The 22082-nt window shown below is 38.9% G+C and overlaps 1 protein-coding gene across 1 annotated transcript; it reads left to right on the top strand.

Annotated features, from left to right (window-relative positions):
• Positions 1-14565: 14565 nt before the first annotated feature.
• LOC128152190 (cysteine-rich venom protein DIS2-like) lies at positions 14566-20764 on the top strand. Its single transcript, XM_052810278.1, has 6 exons — positions 14566-16014; positions 16980-17070; positions 17594-17739; positions 18310-18404; positions 19123-19211; positions 19878-20764. Exons 1-6 carry the CDS (start codon positions 15901-15903, stop codon positions 20003-20005), a joined length of 663 nt encoding a protein of 220 aa, XP_052666238.1. The 5' UTR covers positions 14566-15900; the 3' UTR covers positions 20006-20764.
• Positions 20765-22082: the final 1318 nt, after the last annotated feature.

Raw genomic sequence — 22082 nt, forward strand, 5'->3', positions numbered from 1 at the left:
GCTCTTTTCCTGCAGCTCAACTAGGGACATACATAGAGATGGAACCTCATTTGAAATAAATAAATATATCCATTTCTTTCTCATTTCCTCCAACACATTAGGAAAAAAAAATAATTCAAACTGGATTGCTCCATTCAGTTGGGAACAAAGTGCTTATTTCAGGACATTTATAGGAAAACCAGAGACAAAGAGAAGTGCAAGTAGTGCTTGGATCTCCACCTCCTTCACAGTTAGTAGCTACATGAATAAAATACTTCACCCACTGTGTAGGAAACTTGGGTGGATCCTTCTCCTGTGTGTGGTGAAGCACACATCCCTCCTGGAAAAGTGCCCTGTCCTGGTTTCAGCTAGGATAGAGTTAATTGTCTTCCTAATCCTCATGTCACCAAGGATTTGGAGTGGCTTGCACTCATGAATATGCCCTCCTTATCCCCTCTTCTCCCTCTTCCCAATGACTTCTGGAAGTGGTTAGGATGCGCAAACATAAGTGTCTAATGCCGTAGTAGATGACCCAGTGCCTATAGTATCTCTGTGGGGCTGGCATACGGTTTGTAAGAGAGCCATTGGTTTGTAAGATACCCTTCTGGAATAGAAGGAAGAGGCCAGGAAAGACCTACGTGGTATCCACAGCCACTCTGGGCACCTATATCTGTGCAGGGTTTGCAATTTCTAAAGCATTGGAATGCAGCTATGCTGCTTCCTAGGGGAATGTCTTAACCATGAGGCTGCAGAGTTGATGTCAACAGGGGAGAATATCCTCCTCAAAATAGTGTATAAACCCCTTTGGGGAGCTCTGTTAAGGGCTGCTATGTCTTGTCTATTAAAACAGAGGGAGTTAAACTGGATTTCATGTAGCCTGCTTGGGTGCTTTAATCCCATGCCAGTAGGAGAAAGGAATAGTGTTTATCCAACTCTGAAAAATTACTTCCAGCCAAAACTTACTGGCTGATGTGACCAAACACCCAACGGTTTCAGGATAACTAAAACTGTGCTCTTCAGCTAGCTCACAATTTTCCATATGAGAATACAAAAGAAACCCTCTCCTACTTCTACAGCTGAACATTCTGGGCCAGAACCAGTAAAAATTCTTCACGGTTGTGGAACCGCTGGAGTCTTCCCACCCTGAGAAACTGGTCTGTAGCTATGTCCTCAGCCAAACCACAGTTCTGCTCTCTCTGACTGTAAAGTCATCTTGCCCATTTTCAGAAATTGTTTTCTTGCAATTTTTCACAGGACTAAAAACTCACAGATTCAAAGCAATCCAGTCACATGCCAGAGTAGTAACTTCTTTAGGTTAGACCATCCAGATAAGGCATTCCTTTTCCTCAGAAGAGGCTAGTATGTAGTTCATGAGTCGTCTAGGTTGAAGGACAGCTTGTTATGGCTTGCAAATGCGACAGATTAAAATGTGCATCATGTCAACACCATTATCTACCCTTTCTCTGTAGACTCCATTCTCCTAAGGACCAGTGAATGCCAGCCTAGCTGACTTCACAACCTAAGCTGACATTAAAAAGTGGCATACTCTCGATATCTCCATCTTCGTTGTCAGAGGTAGGATGTGAAAGATCTGCTGCTTACAACATCAGAGATTTTTTTTCAGCTCTAGGTTGACTCCCAGCTGGTGTATTCTCCCTCTCTAGGCCACAGTTTTGCTATTTATCTGGCAAGCACATTTGACTGCTTAGTTTGAGCTGGATGGATAGGAAATCAAACCTGGAAGAGCTTCAACCTGCAACAAATGGCCCTAGGCTATTGCTGCACTGTTCGCATAGTGCTGATCATAGACTTCTGCCCTTATGCTTTGGGTTTTATGAGCCATTAGCCCTATGTTTCTTATCCTACCTATTTCCTCTCTGCACACAGCTGCAGCCTCTGCAAATCTACGTCCACAGCTGTTACCATAAAACTGATCTCTCCCGGTGCTCTGCAGCTGTACTGATGCAGCGAGGGACAGGATTCCCATCCCCAAAATCCTAAATGTAAGCAAGACACTAGCCAAAGGTATTAAGCTGTTAAGAGTTGAGGACAGGAAAAGAGAGCTAGTAATTGTTTCTTTTTGCACCTGCAGGTTGTATACGCAGGAACTTTTTGTGGTGACTTCTCATTGCCAGCAGTGGACGTGAGAAGAAAAGCATATGTGCTGTTCTAGGAGCTGATTGCCAAATTGCTTGTTTAGCTGCTGATTGTGTGGTCAGCGGATACAATAGAGCAGGATTTAGCTCTATCCACCTGAGCAGCTCCCTGTCAGGCTTCCTCCACAAAGCATAACTGCAGGTAGGTATGAATTCAACAGTTTTGGTGCCCTTCAATGGCCTCGTTTGTAGATGACCTTGCTTTGAGTATACCTGCGTCTTAATTTTGCATGGTTCTCTTTTTGCATCCTATTTCTTTCCCCTCCTCCTCACTAATTCCTACTTACTATATTTTGTATTAAGGTTCTACCATGTCCTGACATGTACCAGGCAAACTGAATAGAAAGGTAGTCTTTGTTCCAGTTTTGATACCAATAAAATACAGCAGAATGTCAGAACGCAGGACAAAGATGGCAACTTAAACCAGACACGGTCAGTAAATGCATGTGAATTTGGAACAGTAGGTGAAACAAAGCCATCAAACCCACATCTCTGAGCACAATTGTTCTGAGCAAGGTGAATTTATTAGGATAGACATAATTTATGAGACATCAGTCACACAAGGAAAACAGAAGACTGGGAATATTTATTTACTATGTTTCTAAAACAATTTCTGGCTGTTGCAAGTTCAGTTTTGCATGATTTCTTTCTCTCTACAGATTCATTTTGGGATACCTGGTCCAAACTAAACTTCCTCATAGATAACAGGTACTTCCAGTTTGTTACACTCCATTGCTGAAGAGGAGGTGAGTTTCAGTTCTCCTGGACTGAAATATCTAAAATGCTCCAAATTACTTTTATTGTTAGCTGAGGAGAATACATGTTTTTAATCCCAGATTTATGTGGTCTGTTTTAGAGTGAGACATTCAGAGCAATGCACATCACATTTCAGAAGTGACTGTTTTTCTTCAATGGCTATAAAGGGAACTAAATTAGGATGAAGGCAGCTATACTATAGATATATACAGATTGAATATAAATTGAATTCTACCCTAGTTATTAAAAGACTATGATGGCTACATGGAATCATAATGGCAATATTGCAAGTCATGAAATAAAAAGTTCAGGTGTATACACTTATAAAACAGGGATGCTTTGAGTGCCACTGATCTCATCTGCCTTTCACCTGGAGATTCACCTGATTCTACAGGGTTAGCTTTTCCAAAAAAAATATTCTGCGTTCCTCTCCTTTGTGGAGCTAGATCAATGAAGACAATAGAGCTTGATACACGATAAACTTGCTGAAACGTAGACATCTTAGCATGAGAGAAGTCTCTCCCAAGTCACCCCTCATTGTCTCATCTAAGCGTTTAATTCAGCTGGGAGTCCACAACCTCCTGAGATGCCCCAGAGTATCCTGCCAGGGCTTCAGCTACAATTTGGAAGGGCCCAGGTCTTCCATATGTCCTTTGTAACATCTTTAGCACTGCAAGAGTGTCTTGGATATCTTGTTTTATATTAAATGGTGCCAAGTGCCTCCATATAGGCTGCTGCATTTAGAGTTAGGTCTCCACTTACCTAGAAGATCTCTTTCCCTCTGTTGGGATAACTAGCTCAGATGTAGAAACCTACATTTTAGATACTCTCTTTTAGTTAGACACAACTATATTTTATGACTTCTTTCAAAAGAGTCTATTCATTGATTTATGAAGAAATGTGTGTATTTGCTTTTCCCCACCTTGATCATAGAAAAGCACTGAAGTAAACATATGTGCTTAGATATCATTGATACTAGTGTGAATAACTGGATACTTTCCAATAGCAGAAACTTGTAAAAGACGTGTATCAGTTTCAGCCAGGCAATATTTTTTTTCTTACCAATTATTTTTCTGCAGTTCATTACAGAATAGAGTGTTCCAGGTTCTGCTTCCTGGACTGTGCATACATTTTCTATCAGATCGTGTCTCTCTAGAAGGGAAAAAGATTACAAGATGCAGAAACCAGAAATCTATGCCTCCCTTTACAGTGTTTTTACTCGAGGCCTTTTTCATGCAATTAAATACTCCCTCTTGCCTTTTTTTCCATCTAGCCCTATGGCACCTGCACATCAGACTGGAATGGCTCAGCTTGAGTGAGGTGTGTGGAAAGCCCTCTCAGTCAAGTTATGCTGTGAATGGGTATGTAATACGCCCTCTGGTTATGTAGGTTAGATTCATCTTTTATCAAGTAGTTTCCCATTTCAGGGTGTTATAACCTCTATGCTATTGCAAAAAAAGGTGAGAAGCTGCTCAAAACCAAGCTTGGCTGTGGCCAAATGCAGTTAGTTCAATAATTATTATAAGTCAAACCACAATTAATCAGCAATATAATTTTCAAATGACTCTTCATGCTGGGATACTGTGATTTTAAATGGAGATTATCTTAATACTTTTTTTCACTCCTCCAAATGTTTCTCATTTGCTTACTGCAACCAGTCCAATAGAATGGTCCATGCAGGACTCACTGACTTGCAAATAAGATTTTCCTGTTTTCTTCTACATTTTAACATGCTTTTCAGCCTCAGCAAGTTCAAGGTATTTGTTACCAACTGGACAATGTTACAAGAAGACCAACCTTCTTTCTGTGCCACCTACAGTACCTCTGGTATACTCTTATGTCAAGCGCAAGAGAAGGCAAAAATGCTTATATATGGAACGCATTTAGGGCTGACTTGTTTTTAAAGAATTCATGGCAGAAGTCCCCACATTGTCATCCCTATTGTTAGATTAGAGAAACACCTTTTGCCAGCAAATACATGTAGCAAACAAAAAGCCATTCATGAAAAACTTCAGGTTTATAGCCTGTTTTACACAGAGATAGTTATGGCTGAAGTCATTGACCATGTAAACTGAAGCTGAGCCCTTAAAACCATTTTTATCCATGAGTAAGAAACAAATATGTCCAGATCATCATTACATTTGAGGTATCTGTGATAGTTTGGAGTCTGCTTTGTGTCTTCCACTATTAGAAGGAAAGGGATGTATTTTCAATTTCCTTTTTTTTTACATACATCACTCAATAAATTGCCTATATCAAAAGGCCATTTGGATTCTGAGAAATGATGTTGTTGTTTGCTTGCTTTGTTTCCTGTTGGCCAGATTTATTTCAAATAACAGATTTGTCCTAAAACAGCAGCTGGGCATAACTATGTTTTGTCTGGTTACATCAGACTCTCACAGAGAAAGACATATCTGAAAAAAAAGTGTTGTTCCACATGAGTTTTCCATACAGAAGTCTTCTGTGTTCACTTCCTTTGTGTTCTTCCATATTGTTGTCAACATTCACTTACAATGGGCATTGGTTTATGTGTTTTATGGGAGAAATGTGATTGAAGGGAAGTAGCTTGTCTGTTTCATTGACCAGTAGCTGACATTTTCTTTTATTCTAATCTAACATTTTAAATGCATTAGATATGTTGCTACCTAAAGGTGACTTTAAAAGTGGTTCTTAGCCATTTACAAGAAAGGGAGATGAAAAAGACTAGCTCAAATGCAAGTGCTTTCACTATTGAGTTGTCCCAGGAGTTGGAATGAATTTTACCCCAGATTTCTTCTCTGGAGCCAGATCCTTGATGTCCCATAGTATAGATTTAGAAAATGTTTCTAAGGAGTTACTAGATCTAAACTGTAGCTGAAATACCAATCTGTGTACAGTTAAAAAAGAACAATGCTACCTTTTTACATTGCTCAGCTTTCCCACATTTCAGCAGAGAAGTTGAAAAGAGCATGAACACATGCACATATTGAGCTTTGATATCAAAAGTGTATGATTTTAGTAATTGAATCATTTGCTAATCCATTTTGGACTTCATGCAAATGACTTCCACCCGCCAAAAAAAATTTCCTTCTGCAATTTCCTAAGTTAGACTTTAAGGGCAGCTCTTGAATGGTAAGACTAGAAAGGAATAAAGTTTATTACCCAAGGAACCCATGAATTCTCCTCACTGCAAAGTTTTGTGGAAAAACACCTGTCAGGCACAGCCTATTTATAACAGATCCTGCTCTGGGGGCAGAAGGGGGGGAATAGGCCTCTCAAAGTTTCTAGTTGACAATTTTTTTAATTATCCATTACACTGTGCTTATGCACAGTTACTGTTGGTTCATTTATTTGGGTTTTTTTTTCCTTGGTTATGAATAGTCACATAGGCAGAGGTTTCAAGTTTCACACTGTCATGAAAGGAGACTCACTGTAATCACTAGGGAAATCACTGTATCACCTGGGCACTGCAAAAAGTTGAATTCCTTTAATGGGGGAAATCCCTTGTGGAGGATCTAGACCCATAGTCTTTGCTTCAGGATGAATACTTTCGTGACTTAGCTGCGGTCCAAAGGATGGCTACTAGCAGTGGGTTAGCAGCAATGACTACAATTTCTGCATTGCAGTCAGTGCTGTCTCCATTTACTTGAGAAATCTGGGGCTTTGCAGAAGGAGGAGAGATTAGAAAAAATACTCTCCCTGTGCTCAAAACACCTAGAAGTATCTTGTCCCCTCCCACAAAGGGGAAACATGTAGAAAGGACATGGTGGGACTGCTTGTTAGTGTGCTTAGCTCCTACTTCATATGGTCTTAATTCAGCCTGCCTCGTCCACTGACTACTAAGAGTTTACACAAGGAGTTTGGAGTAGATGCTTAACTTCTTGACAGCCAGTGTAAGGGAAGTGAATCCTGCTTCAAATCCGGTAGTCAAACCTTTATTCAATAAAACTAGCAAATTAACACATACTCAGTGGGAATTTCCTGATGCGCTGATTATAAGAAGTGATAAATTAGCCAAATAAGATAGACTCATATTTGACCATAAAAAAAACCCTTTTGTCTTTTATTAACAATATTTTTTTTCAAGTAACAATATGCTAGGGTTGTTATAAGTTTCTGAATTCAGTTATGAAGCCATCATTCTTTTAAAAAATATTATTTCTAACTGCAAATCAGATTAGTACTTTAGAACAAATGTTTTGTCAAACAAATGAAAATTGTATGGGAAATTAAAGGATTTAACCTGGCTAGTCCTTGCAGATAGTGGGAGTGACTAACATGATTATGCTGATGGTTTTATCTCTTACTTTATTAATTGCCAAGATGACCTCTATCCTTGAAAAAAAAAAAAAAGAAAAAAATACTACTCTCTATGTTTTCCTCTCCTGTGCTGTTTCTAGGGTGCCGACTTCTCTAAGGAAGAATGTAAGAATAATGAACTCCTGTTTACAAGCCACAAAATGTTAAAAATCTCCCTTTTCATTTCAAAGCAAGAGATCAGGAAATTCAGAAATACTTCCTTCCTATTTTGTAGGCTGTATACAAATATATTTAACTATTAAACCTATTTATGAGATGATTTGTCTGTGGCAGACATGAGTAGTTATTGAAATAACACTGCCTCAGGTAACCACGGTCAGACGCAGTTATGTGTGTGCTTAGTCTACAGCCTCACTTGTTGAGAATTTCCTTGCTACAGGCCAGAGAGCAAATAACTTGAACAATACTTATTCACAGTAGTTTTAGACTTACAAGTCAGTCACATTATGTTATGTATATAAGGATACAAAGCTCAGTCACCAGGACAAGACCAAACAATCTCAGGATTGAGCAGAAGTCTCCAAACCTAGCTCGTAGGTGATAGTTTGGGTCTTTCTCAGCTGCTCCTCATCCCTCACCACTGCAGATCCCATAAAGCCGTGTTCAGCAAAGGCTTAAGCTCAGCAGCTAAGCCAACGCAGCCCAGCAAACGAGAAGCGGTCACACTGCCAGTCTGCGGGTCTGCCTCTGACCACGGACCTGAAAAATCACCTGTAGGCAACGGTGCCTGAAACATCGCCTGTAGGCAACGGTGCCTGAAACATCGCCTTCGTGAAGTGAAAGCCAGTTTCAACCCCCTCAAAGACGGCAGCTCTGCCCCAGTGAGCAGGGATCTAACCAGTACATCTGCTGGGGCTGAAAGTGGTGGAGAAGAGCCGTGGTGAGTAGCTTTGCTCTCCGAAGACTGAGGGCAGACGTCGAATGGTGTGTTTCTCTGAGGAGGGTGGATTTGCTCTACCCGCTCTCCGTGCTGGCTGAACACACACCTCCTCCAGTCCAAAAACAAGGGTGCGGTATTATAATGGTGCTGGAGTCAAAATTTCCAATTTGCAAGTCATCTACACCCAGCATCTCAACCGTGGTAGTCCAGTAACCTTCAAAGAGACTCACAGCTTCTGCATTTATGTGCCTTGACTTTGTCTAGGCTAGCTTTTTTTGGCATCTACCCCTATCTGACAGTAACTGAATTACTACCCTCTTGGTTATCTCCCTAATACTAATCTGCAGTGGAAGGTGGGTTGGGTTGCGTGGAAGAAATTAATAATGTTCCTTTTTGCAAAACAAAGTTAGCTAAAAGGATCAGGTCTGCAAAGTGTTTTGTACAGCTAAGGAAAAGATCTATGCAAAGCCTGAACCACACAGAACATGAATTTTAATCAAAGGCACTAGTTAAGCTGTCATTAACTTCAGTGGAACTGAAGAATTGAAGAAGGTCAATTTTGCCTTCATTGCTTGAACTCAAATCAGGTTCTTGTCATTCAGGTTTATATAAGGGCTGAAAGAAGAACTTCCGTAGTCAAATCTCTCAAGCTGATTCTTTTTTTTTTTTTTTTTAAGAACTTTCCATAGATTTATCTTTTAAAAAATACATACATTTGCAGAACCCTGTAGAATTAATTTTTGAATTTTTTTTAAATTAAATTACTCCACCCCTTCAGCTAATCCACATGAGGAAGTGGGAATTGATATGCTAAATTGCTCTTTGTACCATGGTCCCGGATGTCAGTTTTATTAATCTTTGTTTTTTTCCCAATTATTTTACCCATAGACCGTGAATTGTAGCATATCTGACAGACTTTCTTTAGAGAACAAATGGAATACAAATAAAGAACAAAGGCTGCTGTGTTAGAAAGGAATTATAATCTGATATTAAAATGTTGACAACAGCATATAGCTGCAGAAATACTGCAGAAAACAGGAAGCATTGAAACACTATTAAGTTGTACTATGGACAGCAACCTCAACCCAGCACGGCAAAAATGGTGCTCAGTGTGCAAGGCATCACAGCAAAGGCAAGAATGAAGAAGGGAACTGCAAGAAAAAGAATGAGGAGATGTGCAGATGTTTTATGCCTTCTGAAAGCCAACAGGCAGCATGGAAGGAAGAAAGAGAGGTTGTGTTTAAATAGAGCAGAGTTGAGCATTGAGGACCTGTCAAAGCTGACTTTGTAATATTACCTTGTAAATGAGTGGAAGCAAAGATTCTGCAAAAAGGAAAGGTGAGCTGAGCGATGCTGCACTGGAGAAAAAAAGCAAACACATGCCACACATCTCTTCAGGCTAAAGGGGGAAGATGTAGACATCTGTAGATATTCTGCAAGTAGGTTACTCTTGAGCAACATATCGAGTGAATTGTATGTAAAGTAATGCCTAGTGCCACAGCCTTTTGGCCTCAGTCAGCTAATGCAATATAAATTTTATTTAGCAAACAGAAGTTCAGGAACTGCTAGGAAGAAAATATCACTGTGTTGCCCAGTGTGCAGGTCATTCTGTGCATGGCTCACATGAAATGAGTTGCTGACTTATGTCTCTGCCTCATAATATTTATTCCACTCTTTTGCCAGAGCCAGAAAAGACAATTGCAAAGCAACCATCCCTAAACTTGAGCTTTCATTTTGTGAACACAATATCAGCACTGCAGCTTGCTGATCAGACTGCAAGTATTTTGGCAAAGTCAAAGTGCTGCAAAAGGACAGGCCTTTTATCTTCTCTCTTTCCTTGCCCTGGAGACAAGCAAAAAAAGCCAGAACAATGCAGTTGGATTGGTTCATTTTCAGTCACCTGTTCCTTAAGAAAAGTTCTTTCTTCCAAAATGTGCAGCCCCAAAGCTGATGTCATTTATCAGCAATAAATATTGACAAGAAGGGAACCCATATATAGATACACGACTCTAGAGTGAGGAGAGCCTCTCACTCCTGCCACTCTTCCTAAGATACAGAAGGATTCTGGCTGGACGAAGGTAATGCATGCAAAATTTAATTTCCGTATTACAGATTTTATCCATACAGTCACTTGGTCATTATTGATTGGGCACTGTGCTACAACAGGTAATGTAGTTAATATCTATGTTGTTCCAGTTGTGATAATTAGAAGAAAATATCTGCTTATAATAATCCCAGAGGAAGAATTTAAAAATAAATTATATCTTCTGCTTAGAAAGCACTCCTTCCACCTGTGTGGGTGAAAAATGGCTTCAGTAAAGTCTAATTCCCATATTTCTTTAGATCAAAAGGTAACACTGACTCACTTGCTTCATTCTTCAAATGTGAACATAAATTAATCCATTTTGCAGAGAGTGCTCAATCATGGGAAATGCATTTCTGATGTCACTTGAATTATTTTTATGTTGAATTTATTTCATTTGAGTATTGGGATATACCAGTACACCTGAACTCAGAATGTTGCCATCTAGAAAAGTTAATTATCTGTCCAAGCTTTCAGGTATATATGCTATTAAAATGTCTATTATATCTTACAGTATGCAGTAAGCTGATTGCATTTTCTTAATGCAGAGTGAAAACTTTTTTACAAAATGAAAGTTGAATATGTAAACTAAGAAAAGGTAGAAAAAACTTATATCAAAGTAACTGTAAAGACAAATATTCCCACTCTTACAAACTTTCAAGCCTGCTACGCCCTGAAAGCTTTATCAGCTGGCAGGAAAAAGGCTTTGCTGGGGCGTGAAGCACCAGGACTAAACATGAAAAGCCTGGACTGTATTTTTCAAATAAAGCTTTGTTTTTAGCTTTTTAGCTACAGATTTTATTTTTTTATTTTCCATCAAATTTGCATGAAATTCCAGTTTGCAAGCAGAGCTACCTAAAAGTGTATTGCTAGCATTTGTCTTTTCAGAAGCATAGAGGTGATTTAGTGGAGTGAATGCCATTGACATGGATGGATAATTGTATCTGGGAACTGTTGTCTTTTGACTTTGAACGTAATGCCAAATACATTTACTCCAAGGGACAGATTTGATTGTACAGTCTGACAGTCAAAGATGTGCCGTAGCATTTTAATCAAGTTTAGTTCTGGAGCTAGAAATGTTTTATGTTTCCAGTTGTAACACTTTTCTGGGGACTCCCAGAAAGATCTTGTTTCTGCATGTAAGGACAAGATAACTCCTCAGTGGCCAAAGATATCCCTTCAGTTTAAGAATTTATTCTTCATTAATACGTGCGAGATCCCTGCCTCTTCCTCATGCAAGTGATTTCCTTATGCAAGCAATGGGAAAACAAGTTAAAGACTGAATATCTGAATGACACGAAGTCTTCCGTGTGATAGGATATGTCTTGTTGATTTATGTCATGCAATGGAATACAGTACTGAAATAAATGATCAATCTAGCTGCAACCTATCTAGTACCAGGAGCATTATAGTCACCAGATCACATTCTCCTGGTGTTTTCATAGACTGAATAGACCTCCTAAGACTTAAGATTTCTTAGCCCAGGCACAATGCTACCATAATGTAACTATGAAGCCCATTGGATGCAAACTCATATCTCTGCATGGCAATGCTGTGCTACCATTTTTGTTACTATCAGTTTGAGAATCAATACGTCAAGGCCATTACCTTGTGAGCTCATGAAAGAATACAGCACATTGCATAGAATAACCCAACAGCCTCTGGTCTGAATTCAGACAACTTAGTCTTGCATTGCTACCATGCAAGTGAAAGAAGAATTCACTTTTTTTCTTTAGTTTAATCTCCCTAGATGTAGGTTGAAACTCTGCATAGCTGGGCATCTAAAAAATAAAGAACTTATCTTGTTCCAACAGTGGCTTGATTGCCACCTTCTGATATATGGACTCATGCCTGATATTTGTTCATGAATACTTTGCTGTGGATATTAGCCCTAAGATATTTTAGCTGAGTGTAAAAGTCACATGGTACATTTATGTTCTCTGGTTGATTGAGCTCCAATCTTAGTGGAAAGTCTTTCCTGTGTTGTAAAAATGATTAATGTTTCTAGCTATACTTATACTTACTAGCAGCTAAATTCAGAGGAAGTCACTCCCAACCTCAAAGGTAAATGCTGGCAAGAGCATTACTACATCAAGTCCTTTACCATGACATTATTAGCTGTGACGTGTGTTGGAATACTCCTACTGCAAACTAGTGTCACACACACAAAGATTTTTGATAAACATATTTTCCAGTGTTCTGGCAGGTCTTTCCCAGGTCCTCTGCGCAGGGCTGAAATTTAGTTGGAAATTTAGCCCCAAATGAGGGTTATAAGTGGACCTGCTTGTGCCCAGTTGCAGACCACAATGTATAGAACTTGCTCCTCATCTAAGATGAAAGTATCATTAGAGCTGCTGCACTGTTTATAAATGAAAGAGTCACACCAAAGCATCTGTGAAGAAAACTAACACTCTTTCTGGACACCCATCATTACTTCTTTTTATTGTTATCATTATTTTCCCTATAATAAGCACCAATTTCTGACACCACGGATGTAGGCTGACTCACTCACACAGGACTAGATAGCAAGTAAATCCACTGACGTCAGTAACATAAACCCAACATAAATAAAAGGGAGATCAGATCAAAAATCTAGAGGCAATTGCAGGTGTCAAATAATGAACAGGATATGAATGATGCTATAAATGTCATCTCTTCCAAGTCATCACTCTAGGAACAAGAAATATTCATTCTATTCAGTGAAAGAAGAATGAAATGCAAGCTGTTTGTCTAGAACCCTGGTAACTTGCTGTTAATTCTTTGCAATGTTAATCCGTCCTTCAGTTCCTGCCAGAAGTAAAAGCTCTTAACCCATTTTTCTCACCTAACATCAACATGTCTATTTAATCACTTAGCAGAGATGGATTGTTGGATTGTTTATATTTTCATTGTATATTTGCAGTTTTAGCAGGTGTTTTCCCAATAGTTTCCCTGTCAAGCAGGATCTCCTAGATCTCTACCACTGACCTGTACTGCTCACGCTGTGGATTTTTTCTCAGAGACCAGCTCTAAGTTTTATTATATTTGACATTTTTTATTACATCTATTTTCCTTGCTTGCTTCAGTCTGGTTTAAGATAAACCGTTGAGCTCAAAGTTAGTCTTCCTTGGGATTTTGCCACATCTTTACTCTTTACCAACTAAAGGCATGATTTCCTGTATATCCTCAATTATACAAAGATGTATAACCTTTGCTTCTTCTGACATGTAGAAAAAATATCCCGTGAATATGAGTGGTTTTCAGACTGCCTGTGTGCATACCGTGGTATTTGCTTCTATAGGGCATCTTAGCTGCCAGAGGACAATAGCTAATATTATTTCATGAAGGTTTTGTTTATGTCTAGGTGTAAGATGTAACTTGAGGGTGATCATTACTATTTACTGGAGTCATTATGGTGGTGATTTGATGATGAAACAGGGCACAGAAAAGGAATGGAGACAACTGTTGATGGGTTCGGTGCTCCACTCCACAATACCAGTTCCCAATACAGATGATGCTTGCTTAAGCAGGACACTGATGTGACCCTACTGAACAAATTAATGGGCTTTTTTTTAATACAAGGAGGCAAAGATGAAGCAAATGCTGCAAATTCAAGGTATCCTGAATAAAGAAGTCAAAAGGGGGTTGATCCATCTGCTACAAGAAACACAACTTTATGCTACTTACGGTCCCTGCTTCAATGCACAGTGAAGTCTTCTCTCTGTATGAGATAGTGGTGCCCATGCACCATCATGCACTCATTTGCACAGTTTCAGCACATTCAACTGTATTAGGTATCAACTAAAATAATCTTCTGTGTGGCAGGCTTGACTTTGCAACAGTTTTGTGTCTTGTTTACATACCACATTACACCCCAAACTTTATGCAACAGAGATTAATGGATTTCGGGTTTTGGTTTTTTTGTTTTTCCACTGTAGAAATGGATCTACTAACTGCAATCGTTTTCCTCGCTGCTTTGCTACACCAATCTGATGGACAGGTAGGAGCATTCATCTATTCAAAAGAGCCATATCTGGGCACGTTGTATAGATAGCTGACATGGCATAGTCTGGTCTAGTGATCTCTAGAGCTTTGCAATTCAGGGTTGAAATTATTGTTAAGAGGTTAACATAAGACAATAAAGATGAACTCTCATTTTTCACAGATTTTTGTATTAAAATATTTCTTCTGCCTATCAAATTATTCTTCTCTTCACAAGAATAATTTTAAAAATACATTTTCCCAAAAAAATATGAACTGAAGCTAATCTAAAATAGTTTATCTAAGTATCAGAAATCTAATCTTCACTTCTCCTTAGAGAGCATTAATCTTATAAAATGTAGATACTTCCAACATAGGCACTTGAATGTGAGCTATTTATCAAGATCTGCTTATTAATGAATGAAAAGAAATAAGTACTTCAGGGATGCCAGTCATCTCTTTCTTCAATAAACCTCAGGTGGACTATGTCCTAAGTTGCTTGTTTCCTTTACCTGAGTACAGCAGCAGCCTAAAATAACTGGCTGAGATGTTATTTCTACCACTGTAAATGTCTTAAGATAAACAAGATGTACGACACCTCTTGGGGTAGGTTCAGTTGCCCAAAGAGGTGTCTTAGTGCAGCGTGGGACTCTTCAGAGTATCTGAGCCTTTCATGGGTGGCTGTACAGACAGCTATACCTTTCTGGAGCAGCGGTCTGAGGCTAGGTAGTGCTCCCTGGGCATTTAAAATGGCATTAGGTGCTATTTTAAGCCACTGACTACAGCCTTTAAAGCCTAGAATTGAGCTCTGAAGGCAAAGGAGTGGGATTCATTCATATTACTTGGACATTTCAGAATTCAGTCTCTCTCATTTTATGCTTTTCTTATTGACCATAAAGGCAAACTGAGATGACTTTTAGATATTTATATCTATGGTATAGATATCTGAAATAAAATAAGATTAATCAGTGCCTAGAAAAGAGACCATCACACCAACACTGGAACTCATCTTACTGACTTAAGCATGAAAGTATTAGTTGTCCAGATCCCTGCCAGCCTCTCTCTACAAAGGAAGGAGAAAGATGTGCCTGTAGAGAATGGTTCTTCCAGTCCTAAAAAGGAGTTCAGATTTTGTGGGATGAGCTACCTCTGCCCTCTCCAGTAGTGACAAGGAGAATGCAGGTGTCTAGCTTAGACTGAGATGTCCATTTTTAGACATAAAGTGGAAAGAATCCTTTCCTGATGGATGTTTGAGTCTGAAAACTCCAACGTAAGCATTGTAACTCTTTTTCTCTGCAAGGATTCATGACCTGACATCACTATATAAGAGACAATCTAAATCATGCATTGCTTTCTTGACCTTAGGTATTTCAGAAGATGGTCTGCAAACAGTCCTAAATTCTGATCCAGCTACACACACTTCCAAAGCTTACAAATGACAAGAGCTAGGGACTTTTTTAGTGCACACAAGAAGTCAAAGCCAGTCTTGAGATTTGGTTCCAGAGCTAAGTTTTCTCAATGTTTGATGCGGAGGCATCTGAAGGTAGAATTCCTATCTACAAATTTCATTTAGGGCCACGTCTCCTAATAAAAAGTGCAGTTCAAATCAAGGAAGGAAGAAAAAAAAAAAACCAGCAATTATAAGAATAGAAGGACCAAGAAAGAAAAGCTGGGAATATCCAAGAAGCTTTACTTTAACAAGAAGCTCATAATTTATCTTGCTTATTAAAATTCTGATAACTGGAACCTTCATTGTTATTGTTTTCCAGGATTTTCACTATAAAAAAATGGGCGTTTCCTCCTTTCCTCATTTTAAGTTTCAAAACCAAAAACAGATCCTTGAGGAACACAATGAAATACGGAGATCTGTAGTTCCCACAGCCAGGAACATGCTGAAGATGGTAAGCTATGCATTGCAACTAGCCTGCTTTCCACGTCATTCGCAGAAGATGGTAGCCTTCTAAACAGCCCACACTTAGTGAAGAGAGAGGGCAGGAAAGATGCTCTGAGACTGAGATGAAGAAATCGGAATTTTCTCCCTTAGTTTCTGCAGGCTTCATGCTTAATTTTGCACACCTTGATGCTGCAAGCACTTGTAAAATCATTGCAAAGGTCTCAGGACGGGCCACAAGCACTATTCAAAACCTCTCTTCTAACCAACACACCTTAGCTTCTCTACTTAGCAAAACTCAGTTAAGCAACATCGGAAATGTTCCATGCCTCGGGTTATTTGCCTACAGGAGCTACAAACACAGGCTTGCCACATCCACATCTATTTATTGCTGTCAAACCTACGTCAACATAGCCTGCACAGCGGATCACAAGTTCTTGCCTTATGTCTGCTCATTGCAATAGACAGCAACTGCCAGCCTTTTCAGGGAAAGTATTTGAACCGGGGATAAGGTACAAAATGCAGTAATGGCTCTCCAATGATGGATAACACTTTTTAGCCTGTGGTTCAGAGTCAGTCAGGTTCAGAGTCCAGTTGGTATCTATCCCTACATTTCAGCTGCATCTGGGCTGAAAATGAGTTTTATACCATTTAGTACACTGCACCCTGCAATGTTAACTCAGACACAAAGCCAAAAGAAAGTAACAGTATGTTATAAAATTCCTACTAATCAGGACCATCTGGAGATCAGGACTGTGTGATACTGTGCAGAATAACCTGCTCTGCAACCTTTAAGAGCTGAAGAAATGTGGTGCCCATGCCCCAGTAGTGTAAACTGGCATGACTCCTCCGCTTTCTGTTGAGGACCATGGGAGCATTCAGCGCACAACGTCCAAGTTGCTCCCATATTTTTTCTTCTCATGCACTGCACTAACATATCTGTTACCTGGATACTTCTTCCTTTGTATTTTTCAGGTGTGGAGTGAGGAAGCTGCCAAAAATGCTCAGAAATGGGCAAATAAGTGTGGGATGAAAATCAGTCCAAGAGATCAGAGGGTCATTAATGGTACGTGACAAATATGGAGCCTAAGCTGATGGGTTAATGACAATTTGCAGATGATCCCTGTGCATATGAACTAGAAATAAGGATAACTTTTAATCTGTTGTAGAGTATCTTTTTAGGATTATTAAACACAAAAACATCATCTTTGTCAGATAAATACCCTGAAAGACAAATTGTTGGAACTTGAGAGAGAGGGATGCTGTGAACTTGCCCTATATTTGTACCTTTCTTGAAGTGTCTGCTTTTGGCTCCTGCTGGAGACTGTTGGTATGACTAAGTACAGACATTTTTGTGTAACATTTTGTAGTCATATAAGTATCTGTGACTGAAAGCTCACCAAAATCAGAGTACCATTTCCTGCAGTTTTCATAAGATCAGAAGTACTGTCCACTTCTTAAAATCACAGGGCAAATAGGTTGGCATTGTAGAGATTTTTTTAGGATGTAGCTACAACCCCTCTGTCTTACCTCCCACCCTACAGCTTGCTTCTCTCCTAAGTAATAAAATAGACTTATTTCTATTTCAGGTGTCACCTGTGGTGAGAATGTATTACTATCATCTTACCCAAAAACATGGGCTGAAGCAATTAAAGTCTGGTACAGTCAGTCCTCCAATTTCAAGTATGGATTTGGAGCCACCGCGAAAAATGTCAATATCGAGAACTATACTCAGGTATGGAGAATTGAAACAAACTGCAGTGATACACTAGAAATACAGGAGTACACTTAAGGGAGCTGGGAGATATTTAACGTCAGAAAAAAAAATTATCACTGTCATCAAACCATTATCTATCATTCACACTCTGATCCAAAGATGAATGATAAATCAAAACTTCTTCATCTAATTCTGAGGCAATGGAACCAGTATTTTGGAAGAGCTGTCCAGAAGAGAAATATCATTCTGTAGAAAAAAAAATTCAATACCTTTAATTTAGAAATAAATATTTTCTATATAGGGATTGAAATACCTAATTAAGAATTATCAAAGCAAAATATCTATGATTAAAATATCTGAATTTAAACTTTCGTGTCCTGCCAGAAAGTGTTCAAAAACATTTTGAAACTGGAGTACGTTTAACTCATTTCTCTATTTATTATTTTGTCAGCTAAACTGTGAATTTAAAAGCTAAATAGACAAAATGAAAAAAAAAATTATCTTCTGGTTCTGTTATTTTGTGATCTCTTTGATGAGAATTCAGTAAAATATGACTCTGAAATAATGTGTTTATTTTTTATTCTACAGCTAATCTGGTACAACAGTTACCAGATTGGATGTGCAGTTGCCTACTGTAGTAAGAACCAGTTCAACTACTTTTATGTTTGCCAATACTGTCCTGCGTACGTACTACCTTTTTAGTCATTTAAGATGCGATAATTATGGATATGTTTTCAAAACCTCCTGCAGTCTATTGGTCATGTGAAGGATAAAATGATTACAGTTTATTTTAACTATTTATAATTTTAAAAATGCTAATGGGAATTGTGGGTTTAACATCAGGTTAAATAGTAATATTTATTTTATTTCACATTGAAACAGATATGAGGCAAATTTTAGCATATGAACAAAGAAAGGTCTATCTCTGTCAGAATCAGGCATCGTGCACAAATCATCCTATAACTTTGACCACAAACAAGAAAGTCAGATGCAAAGTGAAAGCCAACGGCAAATGAATATTCACAGATGTAAATTGCATATCTGAAACAGCTGCATGTCAGAAGGCATCTGCTGAGGTTATTTCCTTATAAGCCATAATCACTTGAAAGCCACTGGAAAAGCAGAACTAGGAAGCACATAGGATTTTTTTTTTTTAACTGATAAAGCTATATAAATGCAAATAATCTATTAATATTCTTTCTCTAAACTTTAGTGTCCCTCTTATTTAAAATCAAAGTTCTTGTATTCTATGAATATCTGAAACTAAAACATGACTGGCTATGAAAATAATTTTATCCAAAAACTGGATGCCTTTCAGTGTGATAGATAACATACACTCCTGTTAATGGCTCAGAGTTGCACTTTGATCTTGTTTTGTGTTGTATTTCTTTCAAATTTCAGAGGAAATAATGCAATGCAAATAGCTACACCTTACAAAAGCGGACCAAAATGTGCAGACTGTCCTGGCCACTGTGACAGAGGGCTTTGCAGTAAGTGAATGTATTTTCCTCCTTACAACAACCATTGCATTACCTCAGATAATTTGCTCCTTTGTAGCATTTTACTTTTGCATAGTTACTTCTTGCTAATCTGGACAAAAGATTCTAGAACCGCCTCTTTCATCTACCCCCAGAAATAACAGTCGTTAAATATCCCAGCAGAACAGGCACAACCTTGAGCAGGGCGGTTGGACCAGATGACCTCCAGTGGTCCCTTCCAACCTCAACCATCCTCCGATAGCAGATAAATTGTGTTGCTCTTGAGCAAACGGTGCGTTATCACACCGTCAATCTTCCGCTGCCCTCTTCTGGAAAGCTCAAGACAAAATGTCTTGATGTACGTCTCTATCTAAGGGCACGAACAGATTGTCAGGCTTCACATATCTATATGTACGTGAAGATCTGCACGGGCCCCTGGGTTCTGCAGACGTCCATGTGGAGCAAGTCAAAGCATACAAATAGATGGGAACTCTAAGATACCACCTTTCTGCCTGCATTCCCTTTTCTATAATATTCACGCAATTTTAACAGCAGAGCGAAAGTACAAAGGCTATGCAGACATGAACATTTGGAATTTTTGGAAAATGCAGAAATATCAGACCAGGACTTGGTTTTCAATTAATATTTCTTGGTTTTATTTCTATCTCTTGTATTTAGCCAATCCTTGCAAGTATCAAGACGTCTTTGGAAACTGCAGAAATCTGAAAACGTTGTTTAGCTGTAACAATTCATTTGTGAAGGAGAAGTGTCCTGCTACCTGTAGATGCACCACTAAAATCATATAATGTCCTGGTGGATGTCATTATAGCTGCTGTGAGACTTAATTATTAGGAAAGAATAGAACTCGCTGTGAAGTGTATTCACTCTCAGTGCATCAGTTCGGATTGACCTATAGGTAACATCCTTTTCTGAAATCTCACTATTACTTCAGTCCTAAATAAGTCTAGTAGCTCAAAATAACCTCTGATGTTATTTTAGACTTTGTAGAAATCATCCTTAAGCTACTAAGGTGATACTTTGTGGTTTTCCTTGCAGTGGATCTTCCACTGATTCATTTCTTTTTAATGGGAAACACACTTTTAAAACACTTCTTTTTTTTTGCAAAATATGTTAAATGCCACTTAACTTTCTTCTGTTACCTTTGATTATCAATGGAATGTATTCCTGCTAAATAAATACATGATTTACCACCCGTTCACAAACAGAGCTTTTCATTGAAGTTACTTATAACTCAATTTTTTCATTTGGAAAATTCCTTACGGATATTGCAAGGCTCTCTGATACTTTATGTGAGTGGGGATGAGACAGGAAAAGAAAGACAAAGTAAAAAGTGATGCATTTTTTTGTATGGCCAAAATAAGAGGCACAAGTTGAATCTGCCAATTTTACTCTGTGGCCTAAAGACAAAGCTTCAGATACATCTGTGTATGCTGGTGATAAATGATAATTTTTGTCATATGGCACCAACGGTTGAGAAATATGAAGCTTTTTAAAAGCATTCATACAAAGGAAGAGGTATATATACCCCTTCCCATCCTCTCTATGAGTAAAAGTCCCACACTTGCTTGGAATTCATATTGCAACATGTAGAAAAAAATGCTGCTACAAAAAAAAAAAAATATCCTGGTGCCATGCAGAATGCAGTAGCGTGTCCCACCGGACCCCCAGGTGCTCCTCAAGGTGGGTGCTGGTCTCCCATAGGTCTTGAGTCACATATACCAGCCCTGAGCAGGACTGATCCCACTTACCACCTTCCCTTCCTATTTTAGACCGGTAAAAATCATTTTCTCCATAGGACTGCAATTCTGGTTAAAAACACAAGAGGGTGAACCATACCCAGACATTCAGCTGCATCGGGTTTTTGTTTTGCTACGTGTATAAAGGGCTTCTCCTTTTACTGGAAATTAAAATTCTGGGCCTACCCTGGCCTGATTTTAACACCTCCTTGCACAGCATCCAGCTAACACTGGGTGAATAAATAATCACTACACAGAGAAACACCTTGGTAGAGGTTTCTTCCCCTCCATTGTTTCATCCTGTCTCTGTTAGCCAAATTACTATCATATTAGAGCAATTTATACCATCAAATTAAGGCAGTTTGTGGTTTCCAGGATATCAATGACTAATTCTGGTAGCCTTGATTTTCTACCTGCCTGAAGCTCAGTTTCAACATCATGACTGTGTGCCACCATTCAAGGCTCCTACAACCACAGTGATATTTGTAGAAAGTGTAATTCAAACCAAAGCTGGGTGAAAATTTCCTGAGAAATCTATGTTTTCCTCGGAAAACACTATACTATAAAACCCCAGTTCTCTTACAGGAGGATACATAATTTTGGCAAAACTCTCAGGTGTTTTCTGCAATATTTTCCAAGATTTAATTTCTGCTCACAAGCAAGGAGATGGGTGTTAAAACTCCTTCCACGCACACACTTTCTCTTTCCTCCCTCTCTCTCTGGGCCAATGAATATTTAAGGGGGAATGACTTTACTATCAGAGATTTCTGAGAGAGCTCCCTCCCCAAAAAGCCAGCTTTTGTGCTCTGGATATCCAGCTATGGTATTTGAGCATGGCAGCAGCAGGAGCTGGAAGAGATCTTCTGCACCACGAAATGCCACCCTGGAGCATCATGCATCCTGCTGGGCTGCTGCAGGGTATCCAGGCATTAACCTTCCTATTTTCATAGGGGGTTTCAAAAGATTCTGCTTCCCTATTGATGTGGAATAGGAGAAATAGCAGGTGAGATGAAATCCTACCTGGATGATCCTGTTTCTCAGTACATACTTCAAGGAGAGCTTGGGTCACTCCACTTAGTTGTTCATATCCGTGGGAAGGCTGAGATGCTTCCGAATATGAGTTTCC

The sequence above is a fragment of the Harpia harpyja genome, chromosome 15, assembly GCF_026419915.1.
Source record: "Harpia harpyja isolate bHarHar1 chromosome 15, bHarHar1 primary haplotype, whole genome shotgun sequence".
In the NCBI taxonomy this organism is placed as follows: Eukaryota; Metazoa; Chordata; class Aves; order Accipitriformes; family Accipitridae; genus Harpia; species Harpia harpyja.